The 20,882-nt window shown below is 42.6% G+C and overlaps 1 protein-coding gene across 1 annotated transcript in view; it reads right to left on the reverse strand.

Moving 5' to 3' along the window:
* nlgn2b (neuroligin 2b) overlaps nucleotides 1-20,882 on the reverse strand; it is a 59,774-nt gene that overhangs the window by 20,882 nt on the left and 18,010 nt on the right. Inside the window, exons 2-4 of the mRNA XM_086131041.1 lie at nucleotides 18,206-18,939; nucleotides 4,975-5,028; nucleotides 1,908-2,057 (exon numbers count right to left, since the gene is read on the reverse strand). Of these exons, the coding sequence (XP_085987167.1) occupies nucleotides 1,908-2,057; nucleotides 4,975-5,028; nucleotides 18,206-18,719 (718 nt within the window). The 5' untranslated portion in view covers nucleotides 18,720-18,939. The remainder of the gene's footprint in view (nucleotides 1-1,907; nucleotides 2,058-4,974; nucleotides 5,029-18,205; nucleotides 18,940-20,882) is intronic.

A 20,882-nucleotide genomic window follows, 5' to 3' on the forward strand; every position in this document is an offset into this window, starting at 1 on the left:
TTTGTCTGCATCCTAATGGAATGGTGGCAGAGCAGTCAACATATTGTAGAATGCATGAGTGCATATCAAACATCACCGCCTTGAATGCTCACACGGGACATATTGCATTCTGCGACAAACAATGTTTTGCTACAGATTTGTAGCAAAACAAACACACTAGCGAAGACATCTGTGTCAAAATGTGAGTCGGGAGAACTTTTCCTTTCCAAAGTTGCGGTCAGAATAGCATGCTCATCTCGCTAATGGTTCTGACTTTTGTCTGACACCATGTTGAAAGGATCATACTGATGAAGTGAGCGGGATACAGCTGCAGGTTGCAGTTATCAAACTCACTTTGTCCTTGTCCCCGGGCCTTTTCCCCAATGGCTCGGATCATGTTACCCTGTGTTAATATGCAATGCCATTCTTGGACGGCATCCTAAACTACTCTCATCCCTGTGTTTGTCATTGTTCAGAAGTGTTGAAACAGCCGCGATGCACCAAACAAGATCTGATTACCCAACTGGGAAGCCGCACGGAGAATGTGTGCAAAAGATGAGGGGCGAACGGAAACGCGGGAGTTCACCGTATTGGTGGCATGTGCATCAAAACGGTGACAGAGAGGACAAATTTACCACTTGATCCAAAAAAAATGCACTGATTGCAACAGAGACGCATTTGGCTCTAGCTGTCAGTGCGCGCCGAAGGCACTTTGCGGTCCTGAAGTCGTCGTATGAGGCAGGCGCTGGCTGTTTATGCATTAACACAACCGTGAATTGATTTTTCCAGTTTAATTTTCAGCTTAGATGAGCGCCAGTTATTGCGAAATCTCTCCTATGTCGAAATAAGTCACAATCAGCACTATAACTGGTGAAGTGCCGAAAAGTTAGATCAAAAATGATCCTCATCAACGGGAACTTTCATGATGATAAGCAAAAAAAGAAGAAAAAAAAAAGAGAGACGCAATTGTGCATTCCAATACAGTGGAACTCCGCTACAACGAAACCTACAGGGGCGAAAATACCCCTAGTGTGAAAAAAATCTTCATGCATTAACACCATTCCCACTTTCCTGCCCCCCATACAACGAAAAAAAACCCCTGTTGCGCTATACGAAACCTTTTTCTCTGCTCTTGCCTCGCGACGATATTCACTACAACGAAGTCTAATCCAACAGCGACCTCTACTGCTTCGTTTGGAAGCGGCAACAGCAACCATCAAACTGGTTTACACATGCGCAGTAGTCCAGGAAGTATTTGTTATTGTTAGTTTCAGATGCAGCAAGAACGTTGCATTGCTAAAATGGCTACAAAACGGACCTTTGGATGTCAAGCAGCTAAGACAAGAAGAGCTCTGACGCTGGAAGAGAGGGTAAAAGTGATCAAAATGAAAGACAGAGGAAGCAAAATAAAAGACATTATCCAAGAAATTGATGTAAGTGATAGTGAATGCTGATTGTAAATTTTGCAATTTCTTTCCCTTTTTTTCTTTCTGCACCGACTATATGAAGTGCCAAATAAGTGTATGCTCATACTTATGCACTATTGGAATAAAAATAAAGAGTACACATACGTTTGTGTGTGTGTGTGTGTGTGTGTGTGTGTGTGTGTGTGTTTACATCTCAGATCAAATTTGCTACAGTGAAAAAAAACCCTGTTATGAAAAATTTCTTGCTGCAAACATGATTTTGTTGTAGAGGAGTTTCACTGTACAATATGTCCACCGAAGACAATTGTGACATCTTGAGGTTCATTTTAGCAAACAAATGAACAATGACAAGCTATGACTAAATTCTTGAGGACCCAATCCAAAACCCATTATATTTAGTCGACCGACTCTTCTGCCATGGAGGGATCTAGGCCAAGGTGAAACGGCTCACGTCAAAGAGACAAAACCCCCCCGCACCAAAACGTGTAACACCACACTTACCAAGCACGCCCAGTCGATAGTTCATGGTGACCACGATGACATTTCCGTACGCTGCAAGGACGCTGCCGTCGAACATGTTCCCCGAGCCTTCCATGTAGGAGCCGCCATGGATGAACAACATCACCGGCTTCTTACGTCGATCGCGAATATCTGCGCAGCAACAATATCAAAGCCCACTTTAGAAAATGAAATAAGAGGTGTAACTGGAGCACTTTCTAGGAGTTACATCCCATATGTTCAAATTGAGTGCGTTCTGCCCCTGACCCCCAAGAAAAAAAAGACAGCGAGCAAACAACTGATTCATAATAACAAATTTTCCCCCTTGTTTTTTGAACAGAGTACAAAATGTGTTTCACCATGAATCAAAAGCATAAATATGAAGGTTGCACACACATCTAATGAGGTCCAATGTAAATATGTCTGACTAAGCCATCGGTCAGTTGTACTCGATCAAATGCAAACCATTTTATGTTCATGACATGCGTCAATCAAACGTGGACATTGCAAATTTTGATGAAGCAGGACTAAGTGCAAATGTCCACGCTTCCTGTTTCTGCTTTTCATCATGTTCCCTGTCCAAAGCAGGGATGGCACCTTCCAAATTTCTAACCCCCCGCCCCCCCCCCCCCCCCTCCCGCTCATGCGTGGGACAAATGGTGCAGCCGGCTCTGATGCACACTGTTTGCAGTGTCTTTGAGTCCACCAGCGTGTCATCATGGAGCTCAGCCCTACCACCTCCCCTTTCCAAATAAAAACCCTCCGACCGACTGTGTCATCGGTATGATCTTAGAATCCGAGCTCTGACAGTTCTGCCGCTGCAGCCCGGTTAAAATGAGCGTCTGCACTGTGCAGGCCATGTGGATAATTTGTATGAAAAAGCAGACCATGTGGAAACATAAATAAGAGCCATAGCATCTGTTTACCCCGATGAGCCAAAGCACTCTGTGATGGGGCCGAGACGGAGATAGCAGAGGAGAGGAAGCGAGATAAAGAGGTATAAGACAGAGAGGAAGAGGATGAAAATAGGACAGCGTGACAGAAGTGTGCGCGCGTGTGTTCATACGTGCATGCGTAATGACGTGGATGGAAGGTTCACACCACAAAAACAACATGATGGCGAAGATGGGGGGGTGAAAAAAAAACCCAACAAAAAACATGAGATGCTAAAAAGCCAGTCACACACAGTGTGACACGCTAATGAACACTCGCATTCACACCGTCGTCAAACAGACACACGTACACAAAGACACACACGCGCAATGCTTGCATCGGCAGCTGCGATGCTGAGTCGCTATGGAAACTGCTTCTCGCTAATAGAACTGCACCAGCCATTCCATTGCACCGACTCACTGAATGCCTGTTGCCGTGGTAACGGATTCAACTCACGTCTTTGCACAGCCGTCTGCATCACCACCTGAATCTCAGGTTGCACAAAGTCTTGGCTGCGACACTCGCAGTCGTGCGTATGAGTGTGTGCACGCACGCGCACACACACACACACACACAACAACAAGCGCTAGAATATTTTATGGATCACAGCAGTGACTAAAGCAGACAGCTACAAAAAAATTAAACAATTTTCTGTCCCACACTCAAACACGCTGCTCTTCTCTGGTGTATTCTAAAATTCTGCTGATTTCCCAGAGGACCCGCAAACAAATTCAATTATGTTAGCATTACCGGGACAGTATAGAAGAGTCATGCGCCTGCATGAACGCATCATCTGACGTTAAATTCTTCAGCAAACAGAAACTAATCACTTGACATGACGCTACCATGCCAAGGCCCAATACGTTATTGTAAATGACATTTCACACACACTTCCATGCTTACAGCTGTTGGTTGGGACAGCTTGCTTCAAGTTACAAGCAATTAATGAACCATATTTTGTCATTGTATTTTTCAGGGCTCTGCACATATTGCCGGTGATTCGAATTGAGATGAGAATTGGCCGTTAAAAAGGAATGGCGAATAAGAAATTTTGAATTTTAGTGACACCATCAGGACAGGAGGATTAGAACACACAGAGAGGCAATGCACAAACATGCATGGAGATGGACACCCAACAGAGAACGCCAGCTTCAACCCCCCCCCCCCCACCCCCCAAAAAAGATTCACTATAAATGATTTAGGACTGCCCTCTTATTTTGAATATAATTTAAAGATACGCTTTTCGGGGGTACAATGCACACTCCAAATCGAAGCAATTAACTGAGGAGTTCTGGCCTTTGTAACCCCTTCTTTATCCATCTGATGTGTTGACATAAATGTCAAGCTTGACCGGCCCACTGCTCATCGAGCTTCTTCCCTCTTTCTCTACATCTCTATCAAGTCCAAAGTGCTATAAATGTCATCTAATCATTACTGTAGTTTTTCCTGCCTCTTCCTCTCATTGCCCTGCCGTTGTCCTCGTGTTGTTTTATTTTTTCTTTCCTTGTTTCCAATTCCCTCCCCCCTCCTGCTTTTGTAATTCTACATGGATCTTTTTCTTTTTCAAATGAGAGCAAATGTACCGAAGTGCAGCTTTGCACGTGCTAAGTGTGACAGAAAGCATGCACCTCCAAATGGTAATGTAAAAGAGCTTCGTGTCTGCATAATACTTTGTTGTGTACAGTATGTCTGGGCACACGAATGGGAACAGATGAACGCTGCTTGCACTGATTTGGCTGCTTTATGAAACTAGTAAGGGCTTCTGTCTTTGGAAGTAAACATCCTACAGCACTTAGTAGTCGTTTACAATGTTTGGAAAAGTGACAGTGTAGCATAAATACAATGGTCAACGATTTCTAAATATTGATTTGAACGAATGCGTCACATATTGAAAGCAATTAGCATGCAGTGGATCTTTTCAGGAAATGAAAATAAAATAGTTCTGTGCAAATGAGGCAACATTTGGTTAATTCAAGCATAACACATATCTTCGTGAATAAATAAGAACAACATATGAGTAGAAAATATGTATTCCCTCATTTGTATACATGGGGAGACAATTTCATGTGTTTAGTAAGACTGTGCGAAAGATGCATGGACGAGTTTGAAAAAGATCATGCACATTTTTTTTAATTACCTTCATCGCGGGGTCTGTTCATTGTTGATTCGTCCTGTTTTTTCGTAAGTGGACCTATGAAAGGGGCAAAAGAGACAAAATTCAAAAACCTTGTAGCGAGGCAAAAACACAATACATGCAGGGAAGACGACGAGAAAAATAGGCAGAATGTCAAACTTTGTTTTTCACACACTGCTAATGATACACTTGTTACGAAGGATTACACAGTTGTTGTTGTTTTTTTGTGAGAGGATAACAAAAAAGTCAACTGTTTCAACTGCTTAGTATCTTGTCACGGACTGCCTCGTGGATGACCCCCGAGGGCTGCTCCTCCTCCATCGTTCCCTTAATCGTTCCTGACACCATGCTGCTTTGTGAAGAAAAAAATAATCATCACTCTTTTCAGTCAGAGAAACAAGTCGATCCAGGACTGTGACAAGCGGACAAAATAAGTGTGAAAAGATATACTGTTTCCACATAAATAAAAAGGCTGCAGTTCTATTTCTTCGGTATATCATATTTTACACTGAAAGGGCAAAAACAGGACAAGTGGGGCTTATCTTTCCAGCCACACAACCTGACTCTTGTCAAGCTCAGTGTGAACAAAAGTAAAGCAGCGAACAGGAACACCTTGAAAAACCCCAAACTTTTTAACGCAGTTTCATTTGGAAGCTGCAAAACAAAACAGAAAATGAGTGGCCAGTGAAGAAAACCCACAAACGTTCATCTTTGCCTGATTCTTTGCTGCAATTCTCCCTCCCAACACCAGGAGGCTCTAGACTTTCTTGTTATTATTTTCGATGATATTTTTTTTGCCTGTAATTTTGTTTTACTTGTTTACATTTTTCGTATTTTGTAATTTGCGTATTCATAGCCCAGACTGTAAGAAGTAATACAATCCTTTTCTCTTGGATGAGGTATGTAACACAGCGGGCTGCTTTGTTGCCTGAAGCTAAGAAACACCAAAGTCCCACTGTGGCTGTCCTCCGCACGACTTCCCACGGTGAGTACTTAAGAAGAAGAGGTTTGGTCATTTTCTGAAAATTGTAATTACAGAGATTATTTTCAACCTCGGTTTTCCCCATATCTTGGCTGTAATGTCCTCCAGATATACATTCTCCATCCATCCCATGATGCAGCACCTCTTGAGTGATTGATTTCTGTGATTTGTGGTCGGGTGCCAGCAACCAGCACATAAACGCTGCAGTTTGTCATATACTCCGCTAGAATGTTTTATTTCAAAACTAACCAGGATTCTATGTGATGGGAAGGACCGACTTTCTGCCCATCTATAAAACTGTATGCAGCCCTCTGCATCATCTTTGGCTGCAGACTGTAAAGTTTTACCCTCAAAATCCCTGCCGTGTGACTCCTCCTTACGGGACGGTTCCCCGAACCAAAGTTACGATGCTGAAGTTCACTTCAGGATTCTGTTGCAGGGCTATCAAAGTGTGCGAATGATGCATGAGACTCGACTGCCAATCGCAACGCTGAAGACAAACATGTAGCAGCCCATTCCTGTTGTCATGTGACAAGTGTTGCCACCTTAGCTTGAAAAAGTAACTTTATAGATTTCTTGATGTAAAAAGCAATTTAATTACTTTTGTGAATTTAAAAGTAACAAAGTTAGACGAGAAGCTATTTGAATAATTACATTCAGCAGAGAGCGACAACACTGCTTAACATAAAAATGACACCAGGGTTTACCACTTCATTGGAAGTGCAGTGACATTTTAAGAAAAGTTTGTTTCCATTAAAAATATTAAAAAAAAGATGACTTTCTCACCTAACAAAACAAATTTTACTGAAAAAAATGACTATTTCTAGAATTCATTTAACATACCGGTAAATACATTTGAAATTAAATAAATAAGGGCAGTCTTTTTTTTTACTTGGCATTTGATAATGGCAAAAACTCAACATTTTTCATGTATTCTGTTTCGAAATGTCACAAGTAAATTGGGGCACCTCCTGCAGTCATACCATCTTTTGAGACTTTCTCCTTTAGCTTGAATGCATACTGTGCTACGATTCATGTTTCTTTTTGACCAAGTGTTATTGAAGCTAAATTACACTCCGTTGACAGCACAGAGTGTTGCTGTTTTCAGCTGACACAAACTCAAAATAGTGACTGTATTACCGGCTTGAAAACATGAATCTCCTTCATTCCTACATTGCTGGTTATGTAGCATGTTATGAACTTAACCGGTTGACACCAGGCATAGAGGACATCACACCCTCAGACCGGAATGTAAAGTTGAGAGTTTCCCTTTTCTTACGTGTTCCATAATATGCAGTTATTTGTTGAGTGCTTTTAGTGGGTACTATGTCCTCCTATATTTTAGAATTCATTAACTTCTAGTTTTGTTGTATGCACAATACATGTGTGCAAGATAAGCAAGGCTGAGAAGTATGCGCTGTTGCTTATTGTAAACAAATTAACAGACCAACAAATCAACTGAACTATAGCCGTTGTTGGCATTTATTTTCATGTTGCTCTCCAACAATCGGCCTGTCGCCAAGGTCAAAAAGAGAAGCTCCACATTAAGCCGTGATGGTAAAGCCGGTCAAACACTCCAAAGGGCACAGCCAATGACACATTTTTTTTCAGCGTGACCAACCAACACCTTCGCCTGTCAACCCCTGTAAGTCCTCCCTGATAAGGATCCCATTAATTAGCTTTTTCTTGGTTTCTGTCAATAGCGTTCTCCATCCGCCTTAAGCTACAGCTGTGTCTGGTGCTGTTTTGGAGTCACTGTCTGTACAGTCAAGTCTACAAGGAACCCATTAAAGGACTTTCTAATTCATAAACCCCCACTCATTAAATCCACACATGCTGCACAAAGCATGTTAACAAGGTCCTAAACATCTGTTGCCGTGCTACTCCTACCTGCCCAGCAGCACATTCCCACCGTTCTCATTGTGGCAACTGCTGTCGCCTGTCTAAACTGTTTGATTCATTCTGTGCTGACATGTTTGACACCGTAAACTGAGAATTCAAATTTGATTCTGTGTGTGTGTGTGTGTGGGGGGGGGGGGGGGGGAGATCAAAATCAAGGTTTCTGCAGTTAATATAGAGACTATAAGACAAATAGAGGCACTTGAACAACACAATGCCATAGCAGTGCAGCATTTTCATCCCATATGTCTACATGAATCCAACTTCCTGACATAAAATGTTTATCTTCCTTCTAAATGGAAAAAAGATCAATGCTGAATGGATTTCCTGCATCCTCCCCTAAACCACCAAGAAGACGCTTGATCCAGATAGTACTTAGCGCAATAGAGAGAGAAGGCACAGTTGGTCCCGAGCTCTGCTGCTAATAGAGAACACCTAGGTAGGCAGACCGGTAATGGATGGAAAGGCACATTAGTCCTCCATCTTGTCAGCAATTTTTCCCAATTTAGCAACACTCTAAAACCACACCTCTCTTCTTAATGGCAATGACTCTGATTTTATTCATTTTCTAATGTCTATAAAGAGCGGCCTTCGATGTGAGCATAGCGTCCACTCAAAAACAACCGTCCACAATCATTTTAGACGAGCAACATATCAAGACGGGTTGAGTTCATCATGTAAGAAAAAACATTGTCCAGAGATTAGGAGCAAAATTTGGGGATTTGACGTAACGGCCTTTTGAAATGTTGCAGACTCATAAACATGACATGACTTTCCACAACACCGTACTGAAATATGCTTCATGACCTCAAGAGCATTTTGTATCGGATAAGAACTATCCATCCATCCATTTTCCGAACCGCTTGATCCTCACGAGGGTCGCGGGGGGTGCTGGAGCCTATCCCAGCCGTCTCCGGGCAGTAGGCGGGGGACACCCTGAATCAGTTGCCAGCCAATCGCAGGGCACACAGAGACGAACAACCATCCACGCCCACACTCACACCTAGGGACAATTTAGAGCATCCAATCAGCCTGCCATGCATGTTTTTGGAATGTGGGAGGAAACCGGAGCACCCGGAGAAAACCCACGCAGGCCCGGGGAGAACATGCAAACTCCACACAGGGAGGCCGGAGCTGGAATCGAACCCGGTACCTCTGCACTGTGAAGCCGACGTGCTAACCACTGGACTACCGGGCCGCCGTCGGATAAGAACTAATGGACTGCAATTAGTAAAAAGCCCTAACATTTTCAGTTTTTTTTTTTTTTTTTTTACGAGATACATGTTTACACGCACAATCTAACGAGCTCCAATGGAGCATGTGCACAAGGACCCAGGAGCACTTCCGCCCATTGATCGGCAAATTCGTTTCCGATTAGCTTCTTGCTCCGTTCAAAACGAGCTCACAGAAAAGTGTGAGCGCTTACATTGCCAGGATTTTTTTTTTTATATATATCTATATATATATAGATATATATATATATATTACAATGTGAGGGATATTCCGAAGTTCTAGAAATGGTGGGTCGCTGAAATGAGCATTGCTGTGTATCTTTTGGCTCAGGATCGAGTCACCACAATCATCATAATCACTGTGGTTGCTCCCAACGTTTTCGTAAAGACCCCGAGCTTCGAGCGCAGTGGATGCGCAAAATACAAAGGAGGTGGTTTGTTGTTACTCACGGTCATCATGCCGAGCTATTCAGCAGACAAACAATGAATTGGATTGTTGGAAAAATGTCTACTACATACCTTTGTGTGCTGCGTAACAACAAAGAACCTTGCTTTGTGTTTTGGTTTCCGATGATGGGGTCTTTCGGAGAATTGCGGGCGCTATCAATGACCTCATCCGGTGCAAAGTGACACAGCAATTCTTATTTGAGCCATTGTTGAAGGGAACATAAACGTATACCTCACAATATTTTGACCAATTTTTTTTTCTGACATTTAAAACACTCAAGCTTTTCTGTCCGTTCATTCTGAATGAAGCGGGAGACTAACTAGAAAAATGCGATCGGAAGTGCATGCACATAATCCATATAAGAACTCCAACAAAAATTCTAATTTAATGAAGATAACGGGAAAAAAAAGATAATATACTGTAGTTAGGATGCCTCCTTCTGTAGAAATGTTGAGGAATGCTGATCCAACATGCCAATAGAAAAAACAGATTCACAACTGGAATGAGGTTTTTTGTGTCATAGCACATCAACAGTACAATATTATTCCCCCCAAGGTCTGTCAGACGGATTGGTCTAGACTCATGTCATACGGATGAAACACTTATTAAGGAGTAGGATATAGTGCCAGATAGTTTTGGGATTTTAATTGTTAATTGGCTGTGAACTTTCTTTTCATCTTGGTTGTTCAAAGTAGTCTCATTAATTTTTTTGTAGGTGGCACAGTGGTCGACTGGTTAGCACGTTAGCTCGCCTGCTGCCCAAAGACAGCTGGAATAGGCTCCAGCAGGCCCGCGACCTTTGTGAGGATAAGCGGATTAAAAAAATGGATGGATGGATGTTTTTTTTGCGGAGTACAAGGCTAATACATGGTGTTCGTATCCTAAAGCTGCATGTGTACAGCGGTCCAGCCTGCTATGCTGCCTCTGCAACTTCAGGCAGAGGTCTACAGTGGCCCGTACAGCAGAAAACAGATGGGCGGGGATGGAAAGAAGTTGTAAGAAAAAAGTCAGAAGGAATCATTTTCAAGATATTACACCAAAAGAGAATGATATGGATTAATTTTGCACACACAGTCTTTGCGAAAATACAGAAAATCAAAGCCTACTTTGCCCTTGGATCTGGTGGAGGACTGCGCACCTTTAAGGTGTAGTCTACCTTGCGCCTCAAAGTCAGCTGGGCAAGGCTGAACAAGTGGTATTGGAAATGAATGGATGGATGCAATATAAAGTGTCATGCTAGCTATACATCACCACACTTCATGGTTAACCAGCCGCGAGTTGATTCTGAGACACTGCGTAAATGGTCAAACCCATGTGCTGGAGGCAATTATGAATGTTGTGACAGTGTCACGTTCTGTCAACACTACGGCAGCACGAGAAGGAATGTTTTACATGGTGAGAGCATAGAAAGTAGTGTTATCAGGGATGGGAATTGACAAGAATTATTTATTTATTGACTCATTCGAAGATACTGCTTTCCGATCTGATTCATTTTTGATTCCTTGATTAATTCCATTTGGCTGAGGAAATTTATCAGATACACACCGTATCATTATTTGGTATGATAACACAAAAAAAAGTATTTCCCACACTTTAACCAAATCAGAGCTTTGCAAGTGTTGCAACTCGCGATCGAGTATCATTTCATCCATTTTCCTATCCGCTTATCCTCACAAGGGTCGTGGGGTGTGCTGGAGCTTATCCCAGCCGTCTTCGGGCAGTAGGCGGGATAGTAGACAAACAACCATCCACGCTCACACTCACACCTAGGGATAATTTAAAGTGTTCTAGTATCATTCCATTTCATTTGAAATACAGCCAAAACTTTAGCGTGCTTCTGCCTTGTTAGAAAAACAAAATATTGCATGTGAAGTACTGGCTCATTTGTGACAGAAGCGCAAATCTTCCGGCAACCCAAAATTCCCCAGAATTGGATTTCGTGGAAGCAGTGAAATGACTCTTTCTCATCTAAAAGAAACCGGTCTTGCAAATCTAACTTTCCAAATTCACCGACCAATTTCCTGCCAAGAAGACACTTTTTGTTTTGACTGTATATTGTGCACTTCATTGAGGAATGTTGATGCTCTTTTTGCTCTTTGCCGTCATTAAAATGTCAAACATTTACCGGTGCGCACTTTTTTTTTTGTTGCAGAATATCATAACAGTGATGTGGATACGCAACTCTCTCAGTATCCGCATAATAACAGAAGGCTGTACAGAGATAATTGGCCAGTACAAAAAGCAATGGCACAAAAATATGCCCAAGGGATTTTTTTCCTTTTTTTTTGCACGAAATGAAAGTGTTCTTTTGAGAGGAAGCCACTGGTGAGTGAACACAAACTGAACGCATGAAAGGATAATAAGAACAAACACGCTTTTTTTGGGTCATAAGCATCTCGCCCCGTATGCCCCAGAAGGAGGGCCTGCTGGTAGGCCGACATGTGTCACATGATGTCGTAGCCAGTGGTCAGCGAATGCACTGACCAATACACGAGCATTTAGCTGATCTTTTCCCCAGCGCAGTTTGACCCGAACGTAGCCCCGTCTCTCATTCAGTAGCGCTTCTGTTCGGTTCAGTGAGCTAGTGGCCGCGGTGCAAGCTGTCTTCTGTCTCTCTCCATTTCCTCTCCGCAGTAAATGGGATGAAGCTGCGGTATGTCATGTCTGCGGTGGCCTATCTGCTTGACAAGGTGTATGACACAGCAACCCCTGCGTCCAGCTGCTCCTCGCGCATGCCGGCTAGCAACGCTCCGGATCTCCATTTCTTCAAGCGTACCCCCCAGCCTCCCGCACCCTCCTTACTTCTACCATTCCACCCTTGAAATATGGTTTTAATAAAGAGCACAGCACTATAAACGACTGCACGAGCAGCAATAAAAATGAAGGATCTCAGGCCTTCTGGTTGAGGTGTGTCTTGAGGAAATAGGAAGTCAGCGAGATAGTGCTGCCTGGTTGTGCAAGACACTGCAGGAGGAATGTCACAGAAGCCCAACAAACAAACAAACAAACGATAAAAAACTCACCGATGAGAACTGGATTCAAGTGTTCTGTTTGCAAGTCTGTTCAACACGTGCAGCAGATTCACTGAAGTGCCCCTGAAGTCACACAATTTGAAAGTCGACTAAAATCTGTAGCGTATTGAATTACAGCATTTACGGGATACATTTTGGAACATGGCACTAATTGGCTTACCGCACTCAAATGGAGCAAATCACTGACACAATTTAGTTCCTGCCTGCTATGTGCGACGGACCGCTGCAATGCAACTACAAATGTTTTTCTTCGGCATAAAGGCATAGCCTGATGAACATTGACGTTTGCATGGAGAATTTCTCTGACAAACAATGATAAAGCAGACTTCATTTGATACATTTTTCCATCTTATTGCTAACAGTCAATGGAAAACCATATTGACTGGTTAGTAAGAGTTAGCATGAGAACTCTAGCAAGGGAGTTACACATTCAAATGGTGAAGTTTCAAACACAAAATGCAAACTTTCTTCTTCCACTTTTTTGATCTCAATCTAAGTGTGGATCTCCGTGCATACGCCGCGCCACAATGCCCAACATGTACGCAGCGACAGGAATTTGTATCTTGTATATTGTTATTTTACTCGCTACTAATTTACTTTATAGTTACTATTTGAAATAATATTGAAAGTTTTTATATATAAATATAAAGTGTTGAAGGGTGAGAAGCTCGGTCATTCGGGCGGGGCTCAGAGTGGAGCCGCTTCTCCTCCGCAACGAGAGGAGCCAGATGAGGTGGCTCGGGCATTTGATTAGGATGCCTCCTGAACACCTCCCTGGTGAGGTGTTCAGGGCATGTCCCACCGGGAGGAGACCCAGAGGATAACCCAGGACACGCTAGAGAGACTATGTCACCCAGCTGACCTGGAAACGCCTCGGGATCCCCCGGGAAGAGCTAGAAGAAGTGGCTAGGGAGAGGGAAGTCTGGGCTTCCCTGCTAAAGCTGCTGCCCCCGCGACCCGACCTCGGATAAGCGGTAGAAGATGGATGGATGGATGGATAAAGTGTTGAAATCAATGAATCATCATGTTCATTTATCGTATTTTCATTAGCAATCACAGTTATTCGGATTATTATGCGTTTCCCGTCGTCGTCCACTCCTCCTACATCTTACAAGTCAACTTTACAAAATGAACTCCGAGTGCACTTGTTTTGTACTGGAAGCCAATATAAAATGTGTCCTACGAACACATTTTAGAGTTGAAAAAGAACTTGGCAGAAGTCGAGGAGCAGCAAATGGATGGATTCATAATTATCTTTGCGCTTCCACTGCAATCAAACAGAAAATATCTCTAGTCTCTCCTGAAGACTTTATGTCCTCTTCGGGGCAATCTTCTCAAATATACACATTCTTCTTCATCTTCTTCTAATGAATTTCCGGCCAGCTGCTCTCCTGCTCTGATGTCCCACTTCAGTCATAACAGCCTGCCATAGAAGATTAGGACTGTGACCAATTATAATCAGGAACATCACAGCGGCTGGGTCCGCCCAGTTACTGTTAACGAGAGTCAAAATCTAAGCAAGTCAACCAGGTAGATGTTCACACGGTGTTCAGGTGCGCTTCTTAGAGTCTGGGCATGTCACAAATATACGACATCTTCACGAACGGATCGCATCTTTGCTTGTGGTTATTGGCAGCTCAATACAGCTATAGGCCAGCCGGAGAAGGGCATTGGGTTCATTTGCATTCCGAACACTGAACCATTCTGCCGCCATCTGCATAAAGATGGAGGAGAGACGAGGGGTTGGTTCCAGATCAGGAGTGGGGGTGGGGGGGCAGATGCAGAAAGAAAAGAGACTTATTTTGTGCAAAGAATAGCACAGAGAATGTGATCACTGAGGCTATTTGAGGGTAGGAAAACCAAATAGCTGATCGCTGTCTGATTGGAGAGATACCATTTTTTTTTCAGTAACCAAGACACGCAGGCCCGATTTGGAACTCAATTTGATTCAAGCAGCATATGAATTTTAACACACAATTTTGGAAGTTAGATTAGGATTCCTGAAACTAGCTCCCACACCGAACAAGCATGCAGCATGAAATCCCCTGCTCACTACAAGTGCTGCATTAGTGGCAAGTGACCTAATACAATTTCTAGAAGGGGGTCGAGAAAAAAAAAAAAGAAAGTCTGTTGACGACTACCTCTTGGTTCGCAGAGGATGATCTCAAATGTCAAAAATGACATTTTGAGAAGGACAAAATGGAGTAGGTTTCTTATTTGTAGCCCGTAAGACAACATGACGTCAGCACATCCACACATACATTTCCACCATGATAGTTGTGCTCAAAATTAAGTCCTGTCCAAGTGCACTCAGGGCCAAATCCTGCCTTTCAACTTGTTCAGTTGCCATAAATTGAAATGAATAACTTTTGAAAATTATGGCATATAGTTTGACGTGATTAACTCATTCACTCCCAAGGACGTTTTTAAACGTCTTTTCAGACTTGGTCCGGAATTGGCTGGTACTGAATGAGTTAATGAGCAAGCGTTCCATGTCGTCATTGCTTGCATCCTCGGCGCGGGCCCTGTGATGAGCTTCCCAAGCAGTTCCAGGCAGCATCATGTGTCAGAGTCGCCCATGCATGAAAGGAATGGCAACAAATCGGCACAGCTAAAGACATGTCTGCCATCGGCAAAGTAAACAAATTGAGGGATCGTGACGGTTTATATATACGCAAAGACGAAAGCATGTTTGAATTATTTCCCTCCGAGCCCTATTTCTCTTTTGCGCACAGGATAAAACACATCCTCAGGGACCGCATCAGCTTTGTAAAGTGGTGACCCTTGACTGTAAGTGACAGATTCTGACAAGCAGATGGGCCGCATGTAAAACTGTCTCCCTCATTTGTACACCTATTCTCCCGAGAATAGCACCGCACATTCCGTATCATCCGTTATTGTTATTAGTGAGAAAGATCGCGCGGTGCACAAGCTACCTAATGCGATCCATTCAATAGCTCGAGAAACATTTTTTGCCAAATATGTTCAGTTTTGACTCATGAAAGAGGTATTGATTGATCATCTCTATTATGGTGGATTGTGGTTGTGTAAGATACTAAAAAGTACCCCGACACAGTTGGACGAGATCACTTTTATTGGATCTAATTATTATGCCGGTGAACCTTATGTTGTCAGGGGTGAATATACGTCATCCAGTATGTTCATCCAGTATGTCTTAAATCACAAAATTATTTTAAAACGCAATGACATGTTTTCACTGAAACAATAACAATGGGAACCGCCCACCAAGTCGTCATCATAGTTTGTTGGTCGCTACTGTAAGGCCGACATGAAACTGTGCAGGTTGAGCAACCACAGCAAGCTGAGGGGAATTGTTGTTTTATTTTTTTGTTGTTTCTTTTTTTAAACATTTTATCATTAGTCGAGCATACTCATTAGTACCGTTTCTAAAGTTGGATGTTGATTGTGTTTTCTTCTACCTGCCAATTAATTAAAGAACAAACAATGAGCCCATTAAGACAACCAGGTTTTGCATGATGCTATGTTCCTTTTTTTTTCCAGCTCTACCCCGAGAGGCCAAAACAAGGTTGTGTTTGGTGTTATATTCTATTTGTATTCTCCGCTCACCTAGCTCACACTAATCTTAGCAGCCTTAATTACCACTTCCTTCTGACCTTATTAAGAACTAATATGGAGGAAAGTACTGATGTGGTAACCCTTCAGTCAAGCACAGTTATTACACTGAATATAATTTAAATATATATTTTTTCATGAGAGCTACTCAGTGGGAAAAGAAAATTCAAATGAAGAAGTCGAGTCTATTCCTCCGAGACATAGCTGAACTCAACCGAACATCAATAAGGGATCTACGTAAAGTAAAAAGTATGTTCTATTCGGTTAAGATCAGGCCGGTACGTTTTCTGTAGATCTTTAAAAATGAAGTCAATCCAGAAAATATTGAGTACGCATTGAGATCAATGGAAAAAACTAAATACCGTCTATATAAAAAATATGAGCTAAAAGGGAAAACACATTCAGCAGCTCCTCCCCATCTCATGCCCCTGTCACCTAATAACATTCTTTTTTTTTAATTTAAGTGGTCAACAATTTAATCAGATCCATACAGATATTCATAAAATAATTCTATGGTTCACATTGCACGAGATGTGATCTTGCCCTCATTTCGAGGCTGCGCCGACTGCTCTTTCTGATTAAATGTTTAAATCAAGTCAATGCAAGTCAAACCTAGTTTAGTGCTGAGTAGCGTATTAGCACGGAGCAGATTCAGACTGCGCTTAAGAGTCTCAAAAGGCATTCATCTCATTGACTAATGGTGATTGGCAGTAACACAGCACAAGGGATTACAGTAACATCCTGGGGTTTATTTGGGTGAAAAAAAAAAGTATTTTCCCCTGAAAATAAAAATCCCGACTAACTTATCAAAATGACACTTCTCCAAGGGCATGCGGGAGTATTCATACAAATGTGACATTTCAAAACAGCTAAGAAAGTGCAGACTCTGTGTGCACTGAAAGGGCTGACTGTGTCTCTACACACACACACACACACACACACACACACACACACACACACACACACACACACACACACACACACACACACACACACACACACACACGTCTCTTCTCTTTTGATGCAAAGAGCTACCATAAATTGGGATGACTAAGAGAGACGGAGGCATTCACACTCATGCTCAACATTTTTTTTTGTTGTAGTTATTCATAATGCAAAGAGGAATTCAACTGGCTCGGGCTCATTTCATATCATCTTGGATCTGCACTCACCAAAAAATAAAATAAAATAATGGATAGCACTGTGCTATGGGTTGTACAATGGTAAGTCTTGATATTTGACACTTAACTGCAGCTTGGAAAAATGTGTGCACTTTGACGCACTGCAAAAGGTACACATCATTGAAGTGAAGTAAAATAATTAGCTCCATTAGTGCAGATTTGACCGTGAGAGCCAGAAATGGACTCCAACTGTGCCCATATTTATAACAACAGCCTCACATTGGGCTCTATTTTCGGAGACACTGCATCTGCACCGTCGCTGAAATGCCAGCGGTTCCTGATTTTCGTATTAGCACGAGAGTGGCTGTGCGTGTCTGCCAAATCGACCGACCGGTCACTGCCAAGTTGGGCGTTCAGGCGCAGCAGAAGGAATGTCTTGGAGATGTGCCTAGCGAAATGAAAATTTGGTGGCAGAAAAGTCGATCTCAGACCAGGTTTAAGTGGCCTCTGTGGGTGGGGTGGACAGCTGGTCTCACGGGAAATATTTCATTCAGAAATATGTGGCCGTCAGTACAGTGGGCATCAAACTGTCTGAATCATTGTTGTATATTTTTTAAATCCCACTAGGCGGCACAACTATCACAAGTGGCCGGCCAGTGTCCGAGCGCTCATTTCACTTCCGTCGTGTCGACACTCCAAGTGCGTGACGAGTGCATCACATTTCAAGGGAGTGAAAAAAGTCGCTTTGATTGGCCATGATTGAAGTCAATTGTGCCCCACTCCCGAAGCGGTGCAGCCCTCCCTCTTGCAGTTCCATTGGCCTGCGCTTATCTGCAAATTTACCAATATCTAATTTCGTGAAGAGATACACCTAGCGTCTTAGCGGGGTTTACGAAAATAGAGCCCATTGTTTTGTTTTCACTCACCGTCCTCTGTTGGTACGTAGATGTTGAGATAAAGGCAGTCCTCGCTCTGGTTCTGAACATAGGTGGCTGCGGCATCCAGATTGTCTGTGAACCACACGGGTAGCATGATCTCAGGTAACACTCCGTGCACGTTCTGGGGACACACGGGCGCAAATTGTGTGGCGTTACGAATCTCCTGCCAGGAGCCCGGAGCCTCGGGAGGTTGGAAGCGGCGTTCGCCGATGGGTGCGGTGGCGTAGGGTACTCCCAAGTATTGTTCCACGGGGCCCAAAATCTCATTGTTGAGCTCCTTTTTGACGCCACGTATCTTTCCATAGCCCGTGGAGATGATTGGGTTTTTGTCAACTCGCTGACATGAGGAGAGGGTCAGTTGTAGAACGAGCCCCAAGAGCCAAACCAGACAGGGATTAGCATTCCTTTGAGAGGTACGGTGACGTTTCCCACCAAAGCCTTGGTGGGTGGCAGCATTAAGAGGAAAAAACAACATGTCCAAAATAAATGCTCCTTTAGTCATCTTAATAAGACATCAGCTTGATGATCACAGATTCACAGTCATCGAGGAGAGCGAAGGCAAAAAGAGGACTTTTGTCACGGGACGTGTTAATAGTTTTCCTTGAGTGGCACGTTGCTGTGGTGGTTTTGGTAGCATTCTCACTTTGAACCTGCGGGCTCATCTGTCTTCCTCTTTAGATCTCTTGATGGGATCAAAGCTGCAGTCAGGAGGCCAATTACACCTACGAGACAATAAGGGTGAAAACGAGTCAATGGATGTGAGTAGGAGGCCAACACGCAAACATTTGAAAAATAGAAACAAAAGTCATCTTTGTACAAAGGACGAGTTCACCCCAAATGATATGCTCATTTGTTGTGTTTGCGAAGTCAAGGAATAGCCACTGGCCAACAGGGACTTGGAGGGTGTTGTGTCCTGTCAATAAGATTGATCTAATGTGAAAATGTGTGCTCCAAGACTCATTCAACACATTTACTATAGACTTTCTGCAATTCCAAATGTATATTAAAAAATATAGTATCATGTCAAAGCAAAAAGGTAAGCAGAGCTGCAATGTTGCTAACATTGCAGCTCTGCTTACCTTTTTGCATAGAAGAGCATAAGATGCCGACGTGGGGTTGTGCAGTTATGCAGTTGTGTTATGCGCCGCACTGTTAGATCCATTCAAGTGTAGTTACATCACTTGTTGACTAAATGCTGCCTCCACAAGTGAAACAAGGAATCATTAGAACCACTCACTTTTATTTTTCAAATTATGCCAAACACATAATAAGGTGTGTGAAGTGTCCTATACGTATTCATCCTTGGGGTATTTTTCATTTTATTTTCACTTTTTGAAGCTTTATTGATCCCTGTATGGCATTTGAGAACCGAGTCTACAGACATCTCAGTCCTTCAAGAAAATGCTACACAAAGAAAAGAAAAAAAGAAAATGGTATTACATAAATGTAATATGACTGCTACTGTGTGACCCCAAAACAGATTTATTGTACTTCTGTGAATGATCTTTAACTTTAGATAACAGCCACAGGTTCCACTGTACTCAAAATACCCTCGCAGTTTTCAGTGTGCTAATCAGAGAAGATGAAAAGCGCAGAGTTCACTTTACAACCGTAGATGAAGACTAATGTTGTTTGATTCTCCCAAATGATGACAGGGGAAGTGACCAATGGAAGATTTTTCAAATAACCAGATCAGTTGCAGTACAATGAACGAATGAATGTATATAGTAATGCCATTCCTACCTCTAGAAAATAAATAGCCATCCATCTATCCATCTTTGTCTTGTAAAGCACCATTTCGTGGATCAGGACAACGCTAGTGCCTTTGCCTCACAACTCTGTTCAGTTGGTTCCTGCATCCACATTATTACAGACGAATGGGCAGTGCTTATCTCACTCGAGCTTTGGGGACGGAGACGTTGAGGTGTGATAAAGGCTTTCTGTGGTACTCACATTTGGTTGAACGCCACATCGTACCTCCACCCCGTTCAACCCCGCAATTTCCACTCTTCCCCCTGCCATGCCGCACGCACTGGGGATGGCAGTGAAATAAAGCAGAAAGACGCTGTGCGGCACGGCAGGAGGCTGGAATTTGTGATGTGACTGCAAATCTGTCTCATTAGGAAAACCAGAACCAAGCTGTCTGGAAAAAATATTTGGTTAACTAACTGTGACGTGAGTGACTCTAAGCTGTGTCACACACCCGCGGTCATAAAATATGTCAAAACAACCAGAAACCGATTTAGTTTGTACATAGCTAATCGAACTTGACAACAGTCTAAAAATAAACCAGTGGATGTATTCTTTTTTTAAAAAAGAAATCAAATGCACTAATTGAATTTTTGGTTATTAGCTTGACTAATAACAGTGCTACAACTGCCCAAAATAAATGAGAAAAATTCTACAGTTGATTGCCTGGCGAATTTACAGCAATTGTAATACTTCTTGAAAGTCACTGTACAAGTCCAAAAATTACAGTCCACACATAAGACTACTTTACAACAAGAATATGACTAAAAGGATATAAACTGAAGATGCTGCATACTTCACTCTAAAAACGATTTAACGAACAACATTTTCGGATGTTTTTGTTGGGTTATTTCTTGTGGAAGTAGTGGTAACCAATTTTTGGTTCAAATGAAACATTTATTGGGTTAGATGCCTG

The sequence above is a fragment of the Hippocampus guttulatus genome, chromosome 15 (assembly GCF_054856545.1).
Source record: "Hippocampus guttulatus isolate MCC_2025c chromosome 15, RoL_Hgut_1.0, whole genome shotgun sequence".
NCBI classification, from domain to species: Eukaryota; Metazoa; Chordata; class Actinopteri; order Syngnathiformes; family Syngnathidae; genus Hippocampus; species Hippocampus guttulatus.